The 15,793-nt window shown below is 35.9% G+C and overlaps 1 protein-coding gene and 1 long non-coding RNA gene across 2 annotated transcripts in view; one reads left to right on the top strand and one right to left on the bottom strand.

Annotated features, from left to right (window-relative positions):
* The first annotated feature begins 1,103 nt into the window (after positions 1-1,103).
* On the top strand, positions 1,104-3,501 carry LOC137388761 (uncharacterized). The gene is made up of 3 exons (XR_010978023.1): positions 1,104-1,183; positions 1,881-1,994; positions 3,170-3,501. It is a non-coding gene; the product is annotated as an uncharacterized lncRNA (long non-coding RNA).
* A 3,438-nt stretch (positions 3,502-6,939) lies between these two features.
* Positions 6,940-15,793, bottom strand: part of LOC137386744 (very long chain fatty acid elongase 7-like) — a 37,048-nt gene continuing 28,194 nt past the window's right edge. Inside the window, exons 6-8 of the mRNA XM_068072868.1 lie at positions 13,821-13,926; positions 11,368-11,504; positions 6,940-7,776 (exon numbers count right to left, since the gene is read on the bottom strand). Coding sequence (XP_067928969.1) covers positions 7,531-7,776; positions 11,368-11,504; positions 13,821-13,926 — 489 coding nt within the window. The 3' untranslated portion in view covers positions 6,940-7,530. The remainder of the gene's footprint in view (positions 7,777-11,367; positions 11,505-13,820; positions 13,927-15,793) is intronic.

Raw genomic sequence — 15,793 nt, 5'->3', positions numbered from 1 at the left:
GATCTGTTTGACTTTAGCAACAAACAATATCTAGTAATCGTTGACTACACTACCGACTATTTCGAATTCAAGAAACAATCCAACTCCTCAGTGGAAGAGGTTATCCACAAACTCAAGAAATGCTTTGCCCGTCTGGGAATCCCAAAGGTTGTGCAATCTGACAATGGCCCCAATTTACGTCGCATATGTTCGCGCCGTTTCGAAAAGAGTTGCAGTTCGAACATACAACCAGCTCTCCACACTTCCCGCAATTCAACGGCAAGGCAGAGTCCGCAGTGAAAATTGCTAAACGAAACTTGCGGAGGTGCAAAAGTTCCGAACTGGGAATGCTCGAGCTGCGAAACATGCCAACGGCATCGATGGACAAAAGCCCAATTCAACTCTTGCTAGACAGAGCCACAAGATCCATACTTCTTCAGACCACCAACACCCAGATGACCAACACTGAAGCATGGCAACAGAAGCAAAATAAGAAAAGAAATGATCAATACCAATATAATAAACGGGCCCGGAACCTTGCACGACTAAATGAAGGCCAGCCGGTGATAGTACGCGACTGGACCGCCCACCGTCGTAACTGAAAGGGAGCTGTAGTAGCGAAGCAGCTCTCGGATCGCTCCTACGCCGTGAATGTAAATAATGATATGTTGCGTCAAAACCGTAGAGACTTACAGCCGATATGTCGAGGTAGTGGACAATCCTGAACCACCTCGCGATAACCCAGACCAGAATGAGCCGCCGAACGAAAACCCGAATCCAGCGGATGCGCAGCAACCGAGACGCTCACATCGAGTGAGAAATGCCCCGTCATGGCTGAATGATTTCGTGACGCAATAAACTGCACACTGACTGAACCAATGGAATTAAACATTGCTAGAGCGAAGGAGATGTTGCGTGTCATAAACTAACACTATAACACTTCGAGTGATATTACATAACACAGTTCATTCACTAATTAATTCACATTATATATTAGCATTTTCTGGTACACATTAATATTATGTAACGTTTCATACATTATTGTTACATAACTTGTTATCATATTTCTCGTTTTATGAATTAACGCAATACAACACGCACCACCTGTATCCGACGGTGTTAGTAAAACTTGTAATCTTAGCCCTTTGTTTATTCATAACAACCTTCAGTGATTAGCAAATTGATAACAAAACACTCGCAGCTGGTTAGTAGTAGCTTGCTAGCAACTGGTTAGTAGTAGCTTACGAATAGCTGGTTAGTAGTAGCTTGCTAGCAACTGGTTAGTAGTAGCTTACGAATAGCTGGTTAGTAGTAGCTTGCTAGCAACTGGTTAGTAGTAGCTTACGAATAGCTGGTTAGTAGTAGCTTGCTAGCAACTGGTTAGTAGTAGCTTACGAATAGCTGGTTAGTAGTAGCTTGCTAGCAACTGGTTAGTAGTAGCTTACGAATAGCTGGTTAGTAGTAGCTTGCTAGCAACTGGTTAGTAGTAGCTTACGAATAGCTGGTTAGTAGTAGCTTGCTAGTAGTAGCTGGTTAGTATCTTACTAGTAGCTTACTAGCAACTGGTTAGTAGTAACTTGCTAATAGCTGGTTAGTGGCTTACTTCTGTTACTACTCACAGCCAGCCTTTAGTGAACCTTTACCTGATTTTATTATCAATTTTACGCATCACTATCGTTGACTGTTTTTACTAGAATTAATTTGTGCTGCTGGTTGATTCATCTTGGCTGGTGCTGGAGGCAAAGTAGGTCAGGACTGGTGCTGCTAAGTTCAAATAGCAATAGTCACTGTTCTCATACATCATTGTCAGTAGGCATGCCAAGGCAGGCTAATTCACCAATATGGGTTTAGCCAATTTAGCTTAGCTAGTGTGCTTATTTGTATGCTTATACCTTTTATAGGTTGCTCTTGCTACTCAGGTGTTATCTGCATCAGTGGCTGATTCTCTAATTACCCTGAGAGAATTAAATTTGCCACAGTTTCAAGACTGTGATGCCACAGTTGAGTTCATTCAGGTTAGTGCGTGTGAGTCTATTTTCCCATGTGTAACTAACTGCAATTTGATACTGCAGACTTGTTATTGGAAATTTTGATGTCATGCATAGCAGTGTGATCACAGTTGGAATAATGTAGGTTAACTTATATAAGTTGTAAATATTAAAATTCGCCCAATATTAGTAAATGTGGTTTCTTGTTGTGTTTCTGCAGACAGTTGATAGACTATTTGATATACTCAATAGTCGGTCAGTTGCAGACCGTGGCTATAAATGGCCTATACAGTTGTCTAGTATGGAGTGTCTAACTCCGTTTTTATTAGACACAAAAACATATCTTATGAGTTTGAGAACAATGGATGATACACCTTTATACAACACTTGGTGGTACTACATTTTGTTGTTGAAATTGTTGCTTGTTTTACTGTTCGCTTCCTATTTCTTCGCTATGGTCGAAGTAGACTGATATACTAATACTAATAAATTTTGGATTAAATCAGAATTGCACACGTAATATTCTAGTAATGGCCTATTGTTTGGTGACCTGATATAATCCGTTTTTCCACAAAATTTCAGTTTGCTTCTATGGTTAAACGTTCTTCGTTTATTGTTTGTTCCCTTTTCTAGTTTGTGATCTTTGTGCGTGTATTGTTCTGCTTTTTAGTTTTCTAGACTAGCAGCTGCATCATGTAGTGTGTGCGATATTAGTGCATAATTGTTATAAGCCTGTATTAACTTATATTGATGTACAGCAGGGGTGCCAAAATGTCTTTAATCGAGGGCCAATATTTATTATTTGAGAATTCGGTAGGCCACAAGATGTATGATGATATGAACTCAAGTTGTATATGAGTTTAAGAACATTATTGTATTTTTATAACTATACATTTTATATTACTTTACAATTACATCCATGTGCCAATAACAAATTATGTTTAATTGTTTTTAGTGAATATGGAATAGAGATTGTGTGCGGCCATTTGTACAGAGAAATACTCTACATAAAGCTTTACAAACCAGCCTAAAATGGGTTGCATACCAAATATGTGCAAAAAGTAATTTTTTGGAGACCTTGTAAGGTGGGTTACATTAAATTTGATAGCGGGCCACCGCAGGCCGTTATTTGGGCATCCCTCATGTACATTAAAAAATGAACAATGTTTATGTATTAACATATTTTGGTGGTTTGTTTGTAGGCATGTTTGCATCACTGGATTGGTGTGTGCTGTTGATGTAGTGCTCAGTTTAGTTGAGCGCTGCTACTGTAACAGTGCACCCTCGGGATACGATGCTGATCTGTTCCACGGTTGGCATCGCATGGGGAAAAATTCATATGTAGTGGTATAGAAACCATTGTAATCATACAAAGCAAACATCCCTGGTAAAAATCGTGAAAATCATCAAAGTTTTATTCAAATGTACATATTGACAATTAGTAACAAAACAGTATGTTAACTTTAGTAACTATAGTTACCTACAGTAATTGTATTGGATTTACTGTATTTAATGGTTATGATCTGCAATAAAATGCAACATTGTAATGTGTGTACCAAATGCATTGCGTATGGTAAGGAGTTCTTACCTTCAAGATGTACGCATAACATAAACTTATAATTCACTGCAAATAAGTTTAGCTTACTAAACTCACAAGTAAAACTAAGTTTTAGTATGTACTTGTAACTATTTTACTGAATATTAACTTTTTATCACTAAAATTTTATCACTTATCAGTTGCTGTCTTCGCTTTCACTATAACATTTAGCGTGTCTAGTTAAAATCTTGTTCAACCTAATTCGACAAGAAAGGCCGAGCGATGCAATTCTCAAAAGCGCCCTCTGGCACACTTGACCATTTAATGGCCATCGAAAAAAAAAAGAAATTTTATTTACTATACTGTACATACCTTTGGAGTAACATGACTTGGGCTGGTACATGTAACGAGTAGAGCAGAGAGGAGGCAAAAACGTATCAATGCTAATTATGTTACTGTACACTTAAAAAAACAAGTTTAATATATAATGAAATAAAAAATTTTAGCAAGCTAAAAGAAGCTAATCTTGTCGAAAGGATCGCAACTCCAATTTTTTAATTCTACTAGAAAGCTTACTACTTTTGGGGTCTGAAAGGTAGAAATGGCCAGAAAGACATAGCTTTTCTGTTGGTGCAGAGAGTGCTCGAAGAAAACAAGCTAATTGGTGCATTGTAGAAGATAGCCTACTTGCTCACTCATTGAGGATGATGCTTGCTGGTGAAATGTAAATGCTGGTGCAATGCAGATAATTGCTTGCTAGCTAACGCTTATAAAAGGATCCAGAAAAGGTTGTAGTTTATTTTGTATGAAATGTGCATAAGAATCAATGTAACCATACATCCAGAAGTTTATGCTTATTTATACGCTAGAGGGAAAGGCTTTAGCAAGTTTGAGAAGGTAATGTGGATGCGTCAACTATCTTGATTAGCTAGTTATCTATGAGTTACATACTTGATTAGCTAGGTATATATGAGTTACATACATGCGATGATTTGTATTTACGTAGTAAAAAACAGACCTGCAAAAACATGATTAAACAATGAAAACATCTGCAATGAAAACACAGTTAAGCTCCGCTGTTTGGTTTCCATATCTTTAGTGTGCAACGGTTTAGTGGGTATTGGGATGGATGCAGTGAAAAGATTGTAATGAACTCAATATTCGTCTGTTGAGGTAGGGACACACGTGTGTCACGAAATCAATATTCGTCTGTAGAGGAAAGGAACACGTGTCACGACCTCAATATTCGTCTGTTGAGGAAAGGAACGCGTGTCACGAACTCAATATTCGTCTGTTGAGGAAAGGAACACACGTGTGTCACGAACTCAATATTCATCTGTTGAGGAAAGGAACACACGCGTGTCACGAACTCAATATTCGTCTGTTGAGGAAAGGAACAGACGTGTGTCACGAACTCAATATTCGTCTGTTGAGGAAAGGAACACACGTGTGTCACGAACTCAATATTTGTCTGTTGAAGAAAGGAACACGTGTGTATCGAACTCAATATTCGTCTGTTGAGGAAAGGAACACGTGTGTAACGAACTCAATATTCATCTGTTGAGGAAAGGAACACGTGTGTATCCAACTCAATATACGTCTGTTGAGTAAAGGAAATTGCGCATATTAATATACTAAATTGATATTACAATAAACGAGTAAAAAATTGGAAAATATTCGTACAAACAAAGATGTTTTAGATAGAACTGATGGAAGAAATTATTTTCATTAAAAGAAATAACATGAAAGGCGTAAATAAATAAAAGGAAAAGACTTCCATATTGAATGATTGTGGAATGCAAGGTACCAAATGAAAATCAAGTAAATATAGTGTAGCTGGGAAAAAGTATTCTGAGCAGCTGGAATAAATAAGAGAACTAAATGTAGATGTGAAATAAATAGCAAGTATGTAAACTACGAAACAGATGATTTGGTAATAATACAATTAATACAAAAAGGCGAAAACCAAATAAGAATTATTATAACCAAATAAAAAGCAGTACAACAGTCGCCAAATATTTTTTTGAGAGAACTGTTTGTTGATATGGTTTGGCGGAAAGCGTCGTGTTCTATAGGGGCATAGTAACCCGTAGGCGCAATGTATCAATAAATACATCATTTAGCTGAAGTTTTATCATTGATCTGCTTGCGAAACCATTTTTACCCTGACGAATAATTCTGAACTCGCCATGGCGAGCAACGTATATCTTTTAATAAGGTATATAATCAGTACACAAATCGCCAAATTTTAGGTTTGAGATAAATTATTGTTGACATCGTGGGACGGAACGAGTTAGCCCTAACAAAAAGAAGACAAAGAAGCATTGTGTTGCATATACTGAGTGCCAAAATATTTTTTAACAGGGCATCGTAATGCGTGGGCGCAATGCTGAAGTAGTTAGCGTGTGCATACGCTATACGGCATATGATAATTATTACGCATTATAATAAATGCTCTTATGATAAAGTATGCTTATGATGAATCATCACTTTTGATAAATCATTACACCTTGTATGGCTCAGTGGTAGAGAGCCTGGTTTCTAAACTTGTGCTAGCAATCTCTGTGAGTTCAAATCCATCAAAATGTGGAATTTTGCTTCCAAGATTTTAATAACTTCAGATGGACATACACAACAACAGATACACAGACAAACGTTGAGAAATATACAGTATATATACCGTATATCACTTTGGTGTCAGCACATTGACTTTCTTAAAGTCTGTGAGGCAACTTAGTTGTTTCATGGCAGGAAGTCGGCTCTCATTAGCAATGGGATTTGTTTCCCTTGCTTGCCCCGAGCTGCACTGATGAGGCTTCAATAGCCGAAACAGTACTGTCTGTAGCATGTGCATATATATATATATATATATATATATATATATATACATGTATAAATTTCTTGGTTTCTCAATATGTAGTTATTAAGATATCTTTGACAAGTTGGAGCTAAGTTAGCAGATTAATTGCATCCAAAAGGTTTATATTGGATGGATACCGTGGCTATGCGCCATGTGACTCTTGGAAATACACCCACACTGTGCTGAGCCATAATACGCCACCCGCCATGAGCTCTTCTACAACGTTGACCTCTGATAGGTGGGCATGGCGTGTTATGACTTGTCGGGTTGGGTTACGTACAACCTCTACTTGAACGCCACCTTTATTTTATTACAGCATGCGTGACTTTTTATAACTTTATAACATTCACTGTTTTAGAGCTGTTTTCCTAGTTGGGTTACATTTGAGGTGAGGGTACATGGTATACATAGTTTGAGGTGAGGGTACATGGTGAGGGTACACATGGTGAGGGTACATGGTGAGGGTACACATGGTGAGGGTACACATGGTGAGGGTACATGGTATACATGGTTTGAGTAGTTCGTATAAAGATGGTAATCAACCACGTAAGGGGTAGAACTATTTATTTTGATAATAAATTGAGGATAATTTTATTTAGCTAACAAGGAAAAGAGGACTAGTAATTTGTTCCAAATAAGAATTAGTATAGAAATTCAAGGGTAGGAAACCTTTCCAGAGATTTTAATGTTGAATATTGAACCAGACTGAATATTAAACCAAAGACTGAGCACATGTTTAATGTTAGTATGAATTACGACAAGAGAAACAAGCAAAATGTGTAAAAATTTATATTAGAATGCACTAAAAGTACAATTTAGCACACATCTAACCTTGACCTTCGTATTCTGAGCATTCTTTAAATACATGCCAACAATGCCTTTCTATTGACATCTATCAATATAACAAGTGAAATAAAATGTGCTTCATAAATGACTAGTCACAGGAACTTGATGGTCATTTGCATCGATAGACTTCCTGTCAGCTGATTAAGTTGAATATAATATTATATAAATACCCAGATAACAGAGATAACAGCTAGTAGTGCAAGAAAAGTCATACTCCAAATCAAAACCTGTAGAGATCTCCGCAAAAGAAGGATAGCTCGGAGCAAAATACGAGCGATGGGCTCTTGATATGAATAACAAGGAGTGCACATATCCTGATGTTAAGAGCTTTTATAATGTTCATTGTAAAGTTTCTTAGACCCAGCTATGCCATCATCGGGCAACTTCGAAGAATTGTTGCTTTCTTCCTTGCGTGACCTACTTCTGTAGGCTTGAATGTAGAAGTTGAGAAACATAAAGAGGAAGATTAGCGCGTAGGAGAGAATCCAGTAGGCAAATATAATTGGATAATCACAGCTGATGAAGAGGAGTTGAACAGAATGGAGTGTCACAATTATAAATTGACCCTAAAGGAAAAATATGAAATAAAATTTAAAGGTTTATAAAAGCTATCAGATAAGCAGATGGAAGAAAAGTTTTATATTTAGTACTACCTAAAGCTACTGTACTGAGTACTATCTAAGGTTACTGTTCCGAGTACTATCTAAAGTTACTGTACTGAGTAATATCTAAAGTTTCTGTACTGAGTACTATCTGAAGCTACTGTACTAAGTACTATCTAAGGTTATTGTACTGAGTACTATCTAAAGCTACTGCACTGAGTACTATCTAAAGTTACTGTACTGAGTACTATCTAAAGTTACTGTACTGAGTACTATCTAAAGTTACTGTACTGAGTACTATCTTAAGTTACTCTACTGAGTAATATCTAAAGTTACTGTACTGAGTACTATCTAAAGCTACTGTACTGAGTACTATCTAAGGTTACTGTACTGAGTACTATCTAAAGTTACTGCACTGAGTACTATCTAAAGCTACTGTACTGAGTACTATCTAAGGTTACTGTACTGAGTACTATCTAAAGCTACTGTACTGAGTACTATCTAAAGTTACTGTACTGAGTACTATCTAAAGTTACTATACTGAGTGCTATCTAAAGTTACTGTACTGAGTACTATCTAAGGTTACTGTACTGAGTACTATCTAAAGCTACTGTACTGAGTACTATCTAAAGTTACTGTACTGAGTACTATCTAAAGTTACTGTACTGAGTGCTATCTAAAGCTACTGTACTGAGTACTATCTAAGGTTACTGTTCCGAGTACTATCTAAAGTTACTGTACTGAGTAATATCTAAAGTTTCTGTACTGAGTACTATCTGAAGCTACTGTACTAAGTACTATCTAAGGTTATTGTACTGAGTACTATCTAAAGCTACTGTACTGAGTACTATCTAAAGTTACTGTACTGAGTACTATCTAAAGTTACTGTACTGAGTACTATCTAAAGTTACTGTACTGAGTACTATCTTAAGTTACTCTACTGAGTAATATCTAAAGTTACTGTACTGAGTACTATCTAAAGCTACTGTACTGAGTACTATCTAAGGTTACTGTACTGAGTACTATCTAAAGTTACTGCACTGAGTACTATCTAAAGCTACTGTACTGAGTACTATCTAAGGTTACTGTACTGAGTACTATCTAAAGCTACTGTACTGAGTACTATCTAAAGTTACTGTACTGAGTACTATCTAAAGTTACTATACTGAGTGCTATCTAAAGTTACTGTACTGAGTACTATCTAAGGTTACTGTACTGAGTACTATCTAAAGCTACTGTACTGAGTACTATCTAAAGTTACTGTACTGAGTACTATCTAAAGTTACTGTACTGAGTGCTATCTAAAGCTACTGTACTGAGTACTATCTAAAGCTACTGTACTGAGTACTATCTAAGGTTACTGTACTGAATACTATCTAAAGCTACTGTACTGAGTACTATCTAAGGTTACTGTACTGAGTACTATCTAAAGTTACTGTACTGAGTGCTATCTAAAGCTACTGTACTGATTACTATCTAAAGTTACTGCACTGAGTACTATCTAAAGCTACTATACTGAGTACTATCTTAAGTTACTCTACTGAGTACTATCTAAAGCTACTGGACTTAGTACTATCTAAGGTTACTGTACTGAGTATTATCTAAAGTTACTGTACTGAGTACTATCTAAAGCTACTGTACTTAGTACTATCTAAAGCTACTGTAGTGAGTAATATTTAAAGTTACTGTACTGAGTACTATCTAAAGCTACTGTGCTGAGTACTATCTAAAGTTACTGCACTGAGTACTATCTGAAGCTACTGTACTAAGTACTATCTAAGGTTATTGTACTGAGTACTATCTAAAGCTACTGTACTGAGTACTATCTAAAGTTACTGTACTGAGTACTATCTAAAGTTACTGTACTGAGTACTATCTAAAGTTTCTGTACTGAGTACTATCTGAAGCTACTGTACTAAGTACTATCTAAGGTTATTGTACTGAGTACTATCTAAAGCTACTGTACTGAGTACTATCTAAAGTTACTGTACTGAGTACTATCTAAAGTTACTGTACTGAGTACTATCTAAAGTTACTGTACTGAGTACTATCTTAAGTTACTCTACTGAGTAATATCTAAAGTTACTGTACTGAGTACTATCTAAAGCTACTGTACTGAGTACTATCTAAGGTTACTGTACTGAGTACTATCTAAAGTTACTGCACTGAGTACTATCTAAAGCTACTGTACTGAGTACTATCTAAGGTTACTGTACTGAGTACTATCTAAAGCTACTGTACTGAGTACTATCTAAAGTTACTGTACTGAGTACTATCTAAAGTTACTATACTGAGTGCTATCTAAAGTTACTGTACTGAGTACTATCTAAGGTTACTGTACTGAGTACTATCTAAAGCTACTGTACTGAGTACTATCTAAAGTTACTGTACTGAGTACTATCTAAAGTTACTGTACTGAGTGCTATCTAAAGCTACTGTACTGAGTACTATCTAAAGCTACTGTACTGAGTACTATCTAAGGTTACTGTACTGAATACTATCTAAAGCTACTGTACTGAGTACTATCTAAGGTTACTGTACTGAGTACTATCTAAAGTTACTGTACTGAGTGCTATCTAAAGCTACTGTACTGATTACTATCTAAAGTTACTGCACTGAGTACTATCTAAAGCTACTATACTGAGTACTATCTTAAGTTACTCTACTGAGTACTATCTAAAGCTACTGGACTTAGTACTATCTAAGGTTACTGTACTGAGTATTATCTAAAGTTACTGTACTGAGTACTATCTAAAGCTACTGTACTTAGTACTATCTAAAGCTACTGTAGTGAGTAATATTTAAAGTTACTGTACTGAGTACTATCTAAAGCTACTGTGCTGAGTACTATCTAAAGTTACTGCACTGAGTACTATCTAAAGCTACTATACTGAGTACTATCTTAAGTTACTCTACTGAGTACTATCTAAAGCTACTGTACTGAGTACTATCTAAAGTTACTGTACTGAGTACTATCTAAAGTTACTGTACTGAGTGCTATCTAAAGCTACTGTACTGAGTACTATCTAAAGCTACTGTACTGAGTACTATCTAAGGTTACTGTACTGAATACTATCTAAAGCTACTGTACTTAGTACTATCTAAAGCTACTGTACTGAGTAATATTTAAAGTTACTGTACTGAGTACTATCTAAAGCTACTGTGCTGAGTACTATCTAAAGTTACTGCACTGAGTACTATCTAAAGCTACTATACTGAGTACTATCTTAAGTTACTCTACTGAGTACTATCTAAAGCTACTGGACTTAGTACTATCTAAGGTTACTGTACTGAGTATTATCTAAAGTTACTGTACTGAGTACTATCTAAAGCTACTGTACTTAGTACTATCTAAAGCTACTGTAGTGAGTACTATCTAAAGCTGCTGTATTTGGTACTATATAGAGCTTATACAGTTTTCCTGTTATCTTAGAATTTTGACAAAGCTAATTATACCGTAGAAGTGAAAGTTGACTTACATTACATGATGGACATATTTAACAATAAAACACCTTCTACAATGAGAGAAAAGCGAAAAGGTAATATGAAACTTACTATTTGCATCTTGGTAAGGTGCTTCTTCCACCAAATATACTTGTGATACTGAGGGCCCATAGCAGCCAGACCATAGTACAGGTACATGACTACGTGTATGAAACAGTTGAGCATGGCGTGGAATGTCCCAAATCCTCCTATTGATTGTTAAATATCGCTAGAGGACACCTTTTACATGCACATTGCCAATACAATGATACTCTACAGCATTCTGAGAAGATGGTTCTACCAAGTTTTTTGTACCAAAAACAGCAGAAAATATTGGGCAAAAAATATTAAATTGTATTGACAAAATGAACCAGAAATGTCTAGATCAGTAACAACCAAAGTATTACTAAACTATAATAAGTGTGAGCTGTAATGTTGTGACTACTAAGGTAGGATTGTTTAGACTAAGGTAAGATTGTTATGACTAAGATAGGATTGTTATGACAAAGGTAGTATTGTTGACTAAGGTAGGATTGTTATCACAAAGGTAGGATTGTTATCACTAAGGTAGGATTGTTATACCCTACAGGATGAAAATATTCGTTGGTTATAAAAATTCGCGATCAGTCAATTCCGCGAATTATTAAATTCCGTGAATAATTAGCTCTATTTTTAATCACAAGGGAGAATAACTACTGCATCAAATTAAAAAATAGTCGCTAGGCTAGTTTTTAATATAAATACTAAACGTAGTTGAGTTCCTAAACATTTTTAAAATCATTGCCTGGGCTTTGAGCTAACACCATTGCCAATGCATCACATTTATTTACAAAATTATTCAAGGTTGTCACAAGATATGCAAAATGGCGTCATCGCAAAAATAGCCGCTAGGCAGAAGAACTAAACGTAGCCGAGTTCCAAAACTTCATCGCCAGGCTTCGAGTTTTATTGCCATTGCATCAAACTTTACAAAATTATTCAAGATTTTTACAAGTTATTCGGCACGGCTTCGTCATTGCAAAAAATCTCTCCTAGTCTTTTTACATTGAAATCAACTCCATCAATCTCTAATACCGAAGTTGAGGACGATCATGATTCTGATCTGGACATTATGGTATGTATTTGATTTGCGGTGCAGATACGTTTTTCCATAATTAACTGCATTAGTTGATTCTTTTGTTTAAAAACTGATCGCTTTCATTAAATACTTCAGCTATTGTTTTTGTACTGCCGTAACACTTATTAATATTTTTTTCTTTTTTTGTGTTTACTGCAGATTGAGAATGAAACAACCTGCTCCGATTACGAAAACTAGAGACAAGTAGTAATGTTCATCAAGGCAGGAATATTGGCAGAGAAGCAACCAGTCAACCTAGACCCCCTTCATCGACAACAACTCCTTGATATCGCTGCAGCAAACATGATTAAATTATATATTTTATTTCATGTATAGATATATTATAATTTATTACAAACTTGAGTGTACAAATAAAATATTTCAAATACAAATGAAATTTTACAAACGATGAATGGAGTAAATATAAACAGTTTAGTCCATATGGCGGTTGTCTAGCAAAAAAATTAAACTAGTACTGTTGATAAGTGAAAACTAGCGTGTAATGGTGCTCTCTGACTAGTTATTTTGGTAATAGCAGCTCTGTCGCTGTCACTGTCTTGGGTAGATGTTAAAGGCAATTCTTTCACTACTACATGACTGGTGAGGAAGTTATCATCAGAACTCTCCTCGTGGCTTACTATTGCAAAGTTTTGCCGGTTGGCCAAAGGTTTGTGCTTGTAAAGGCGTTTTTGTTTCTTTTTTAAAACAGATATATTCTCCTCGTTAGCAGCTGCGGTCATTTCTACCGCAATTTCAAAACCTCCCTGAATGATTAGTGATCTTCTAAGAATGACATCTACCACCCTTGCAATCATTGTGCTTCTGTGTATGATGAAAAATCTCCCTCGCACACTAAAACAAATAATGAAGCGGTAGGGATGGAAAAAATAAATATTGCGTTTTACCAAAGAACCAAAGTAAAATTCAACTAATTTAGTAAATGTGAAAACCCATTACTTGCCACAAATTGTTGGTTCATCAAAGGCCTCCAAATCTATGAATATTCGTGAAAACCTCTGAACGCAGCAAAAAATTTATAGCTTAGCATGGTCGACCCGTACGCGTAGTTGTAAGCTAAATAGAAAACGAAACGTGCAATGCGCGCAGCCGCGCATGCGTAAGGTTAACTCTATTGCTAGACGTAATAGAGTTAACTCTTCATAGAGAGTGACAGTTTTCAGCTGCGAATAAATTAGTCCGCGAATATGCATGAAATGGCAATTTTCGCGAAATATAACTCCGCGAATAAATTCATCCTGTAGGGTAACTAAGGTAGGATTGTCAAAGCCAAGGTAGGACTATTATGACTAAGTTCCAATCATCGTACGTAATGTTATAACATGCGACCTAATAATACTTGTCCTTAATTTAGTTGGTATGAGGTTTAATAGCCTGAGCTAACAATCACCTGGTACAAATTTGACGCCAAACCACCAGGATGCAGGCATAATTCCGTGATGAAACACATGAAGGAAGGAAATATGGGTGAACTTCTTCCTCATAACAAAAAATATCTACAACAGAAGTAACATTCTTCTATCCTAACATTGCTTTTCTGGCCTGAAACAAACCTCTGAAGGACAATATATTATATCTTCAACATGAAAACAATATACAGTTGACAATAAAATAACTTATTAATTAGACTTATTCCCCATGCTGTGGTCATGAATGATAATTATTGGAGCAGTGATGAGGCTACCCTCACTTATCTCAGGCCAATTCATATCCGAGTAAACTTATGAATCTTACGCTGCTCCTGAGACCTTAGCAGTCATATGAGAAACCTTAGCAGTCATATGAGAAACCTTAGCAGTCATATGAGAAACCTTAGCAGTCATATGAGAAACCTTAGCAGTCATATGAGAAACCTTAGCAGTCATATGAGAAACCTTAGCAGTCATATGAGAAACCTTGGCAGTCATATGAGAAACCTTAGCAGTCATATGAGAAACCTTAGCAGTCATATGAGAAACCTTAGCAGTCATATGAGAAACCTTAGCAGTCATATGAGAAACCTAAGCAGTCATATGAGAAACCTTAGCAGTCATATGAGAAACCTTAGCAGTCATATGAGAAACCTTAACAGTCATATGAGAAACCTTAATAGTCATATGAGAAACCTTAGCAGTCATATGAGAAACCTTAGCAGTCATATGAGAAACCTTAGCAGTCATATGAGAAACCTTAGCAGTCATATGAGAAACCTTAGCAGTCATATGAGAAACCTTAGCAGTCATATGAGAAACCTTAGCTTATCTACACAAGACTGATTTTATATCAGATATTTATTCTACTTGTTGAGCTAAGACCACATGAATTAATGGATAAAAGTGATCAAGTCTACTTAGTGTGTACACATGACAATGCCCATTGGATAGGAAAATGAGCATTAACTGTTGGTTAATAAAATGATCATGTTCTGCGCGGATGCAAAATGACCACATTCTTGCAGAGACGTATAATTTCAAAGTTCACTAGTAAATTATTTCTACAACTAATTTTAATTCTAATACACTAACTGTCCAACTTGATGTTATTTAAATAGCGCAATTATCTGCCATTCAGTTTTTTACATAAATAAATCATGTAAGATCAAAAAAGTGAGAGATAAACAATCGAATTTCGTTTTCTTTTATTTTTCATAATTATTTTTAGTTTGTTCAAGACTTGAATCGCTAATCAGTCAGCTAATCAGTGTAAACTATCTAGAAAATAGTATAGCATGCCTCGTGTTACAGCCTGTTACCACTGCTTCTCTTCAGCCATCTCTTCTTACCCCAAGTGTTCTAAAGGCTCAGGTGGTATAACTAAGTTACCAAAGCTAAGTTTACTCAAGAAGAAACCACAGCATTCCCTCCTAGTTCATCTGTTTTTGAACAGAGCATCGGCTACATAGACCTATTAACTATATGAAGTATAATTAATAGGTCTGATTGGCTATTTCACTCACCAATCCACCCAAAAGATTTATCAATTTTTTGCGATGGTCGAAAAATATGCAAAATATTAAAGGTTATTTTGGTTGTCATGATTTCCTACATATAATGCAAATATGTGATAAAATATCTATTCCTCTAATCGATGTTTTATTAAAGTTATCACCTCCCATGAGAAGCTTTCACTCCTAACACTTGAAATGAAATGGCCTCTACAAATATATGGAGGTTCCACTATTATAAATTTGTATATGATATCGATTTAAACTAAACTTTTAACTGTTGATGTTTTATGTGTTGCAATGACTAGAACGAGTGTATCTAAGTTGCTCGCTTGTTACTGTAATAAAACACATTGTGTTTGTTATATTTTATTGGTTAAATTTCCTACAGACATGGATTTGATGCAAATAAATGTAAAGCTTAATGACAATAGTCAGTA

The sequence above is a fragment of the Watersipora subatra genome, chromosome 2, assembly GCF_963576615.1.
Source record: "Watersipora subatra chromosome 2, tzWatSuba1.1, whole genome shotgun sequence".
Classification (NCBI taxonomy): Eukaryota; Metazoa; Bryozoa; class Gymnolaemata; order Cheilostomatida; family Watersiporidae; genus Watersipora; species Watersipora subatra.
The sequence above is the reverse complement of the archived record's forward strand: the minus strand, read 5'-3'. Positions and strand labels throughout refer to the sequence as shown.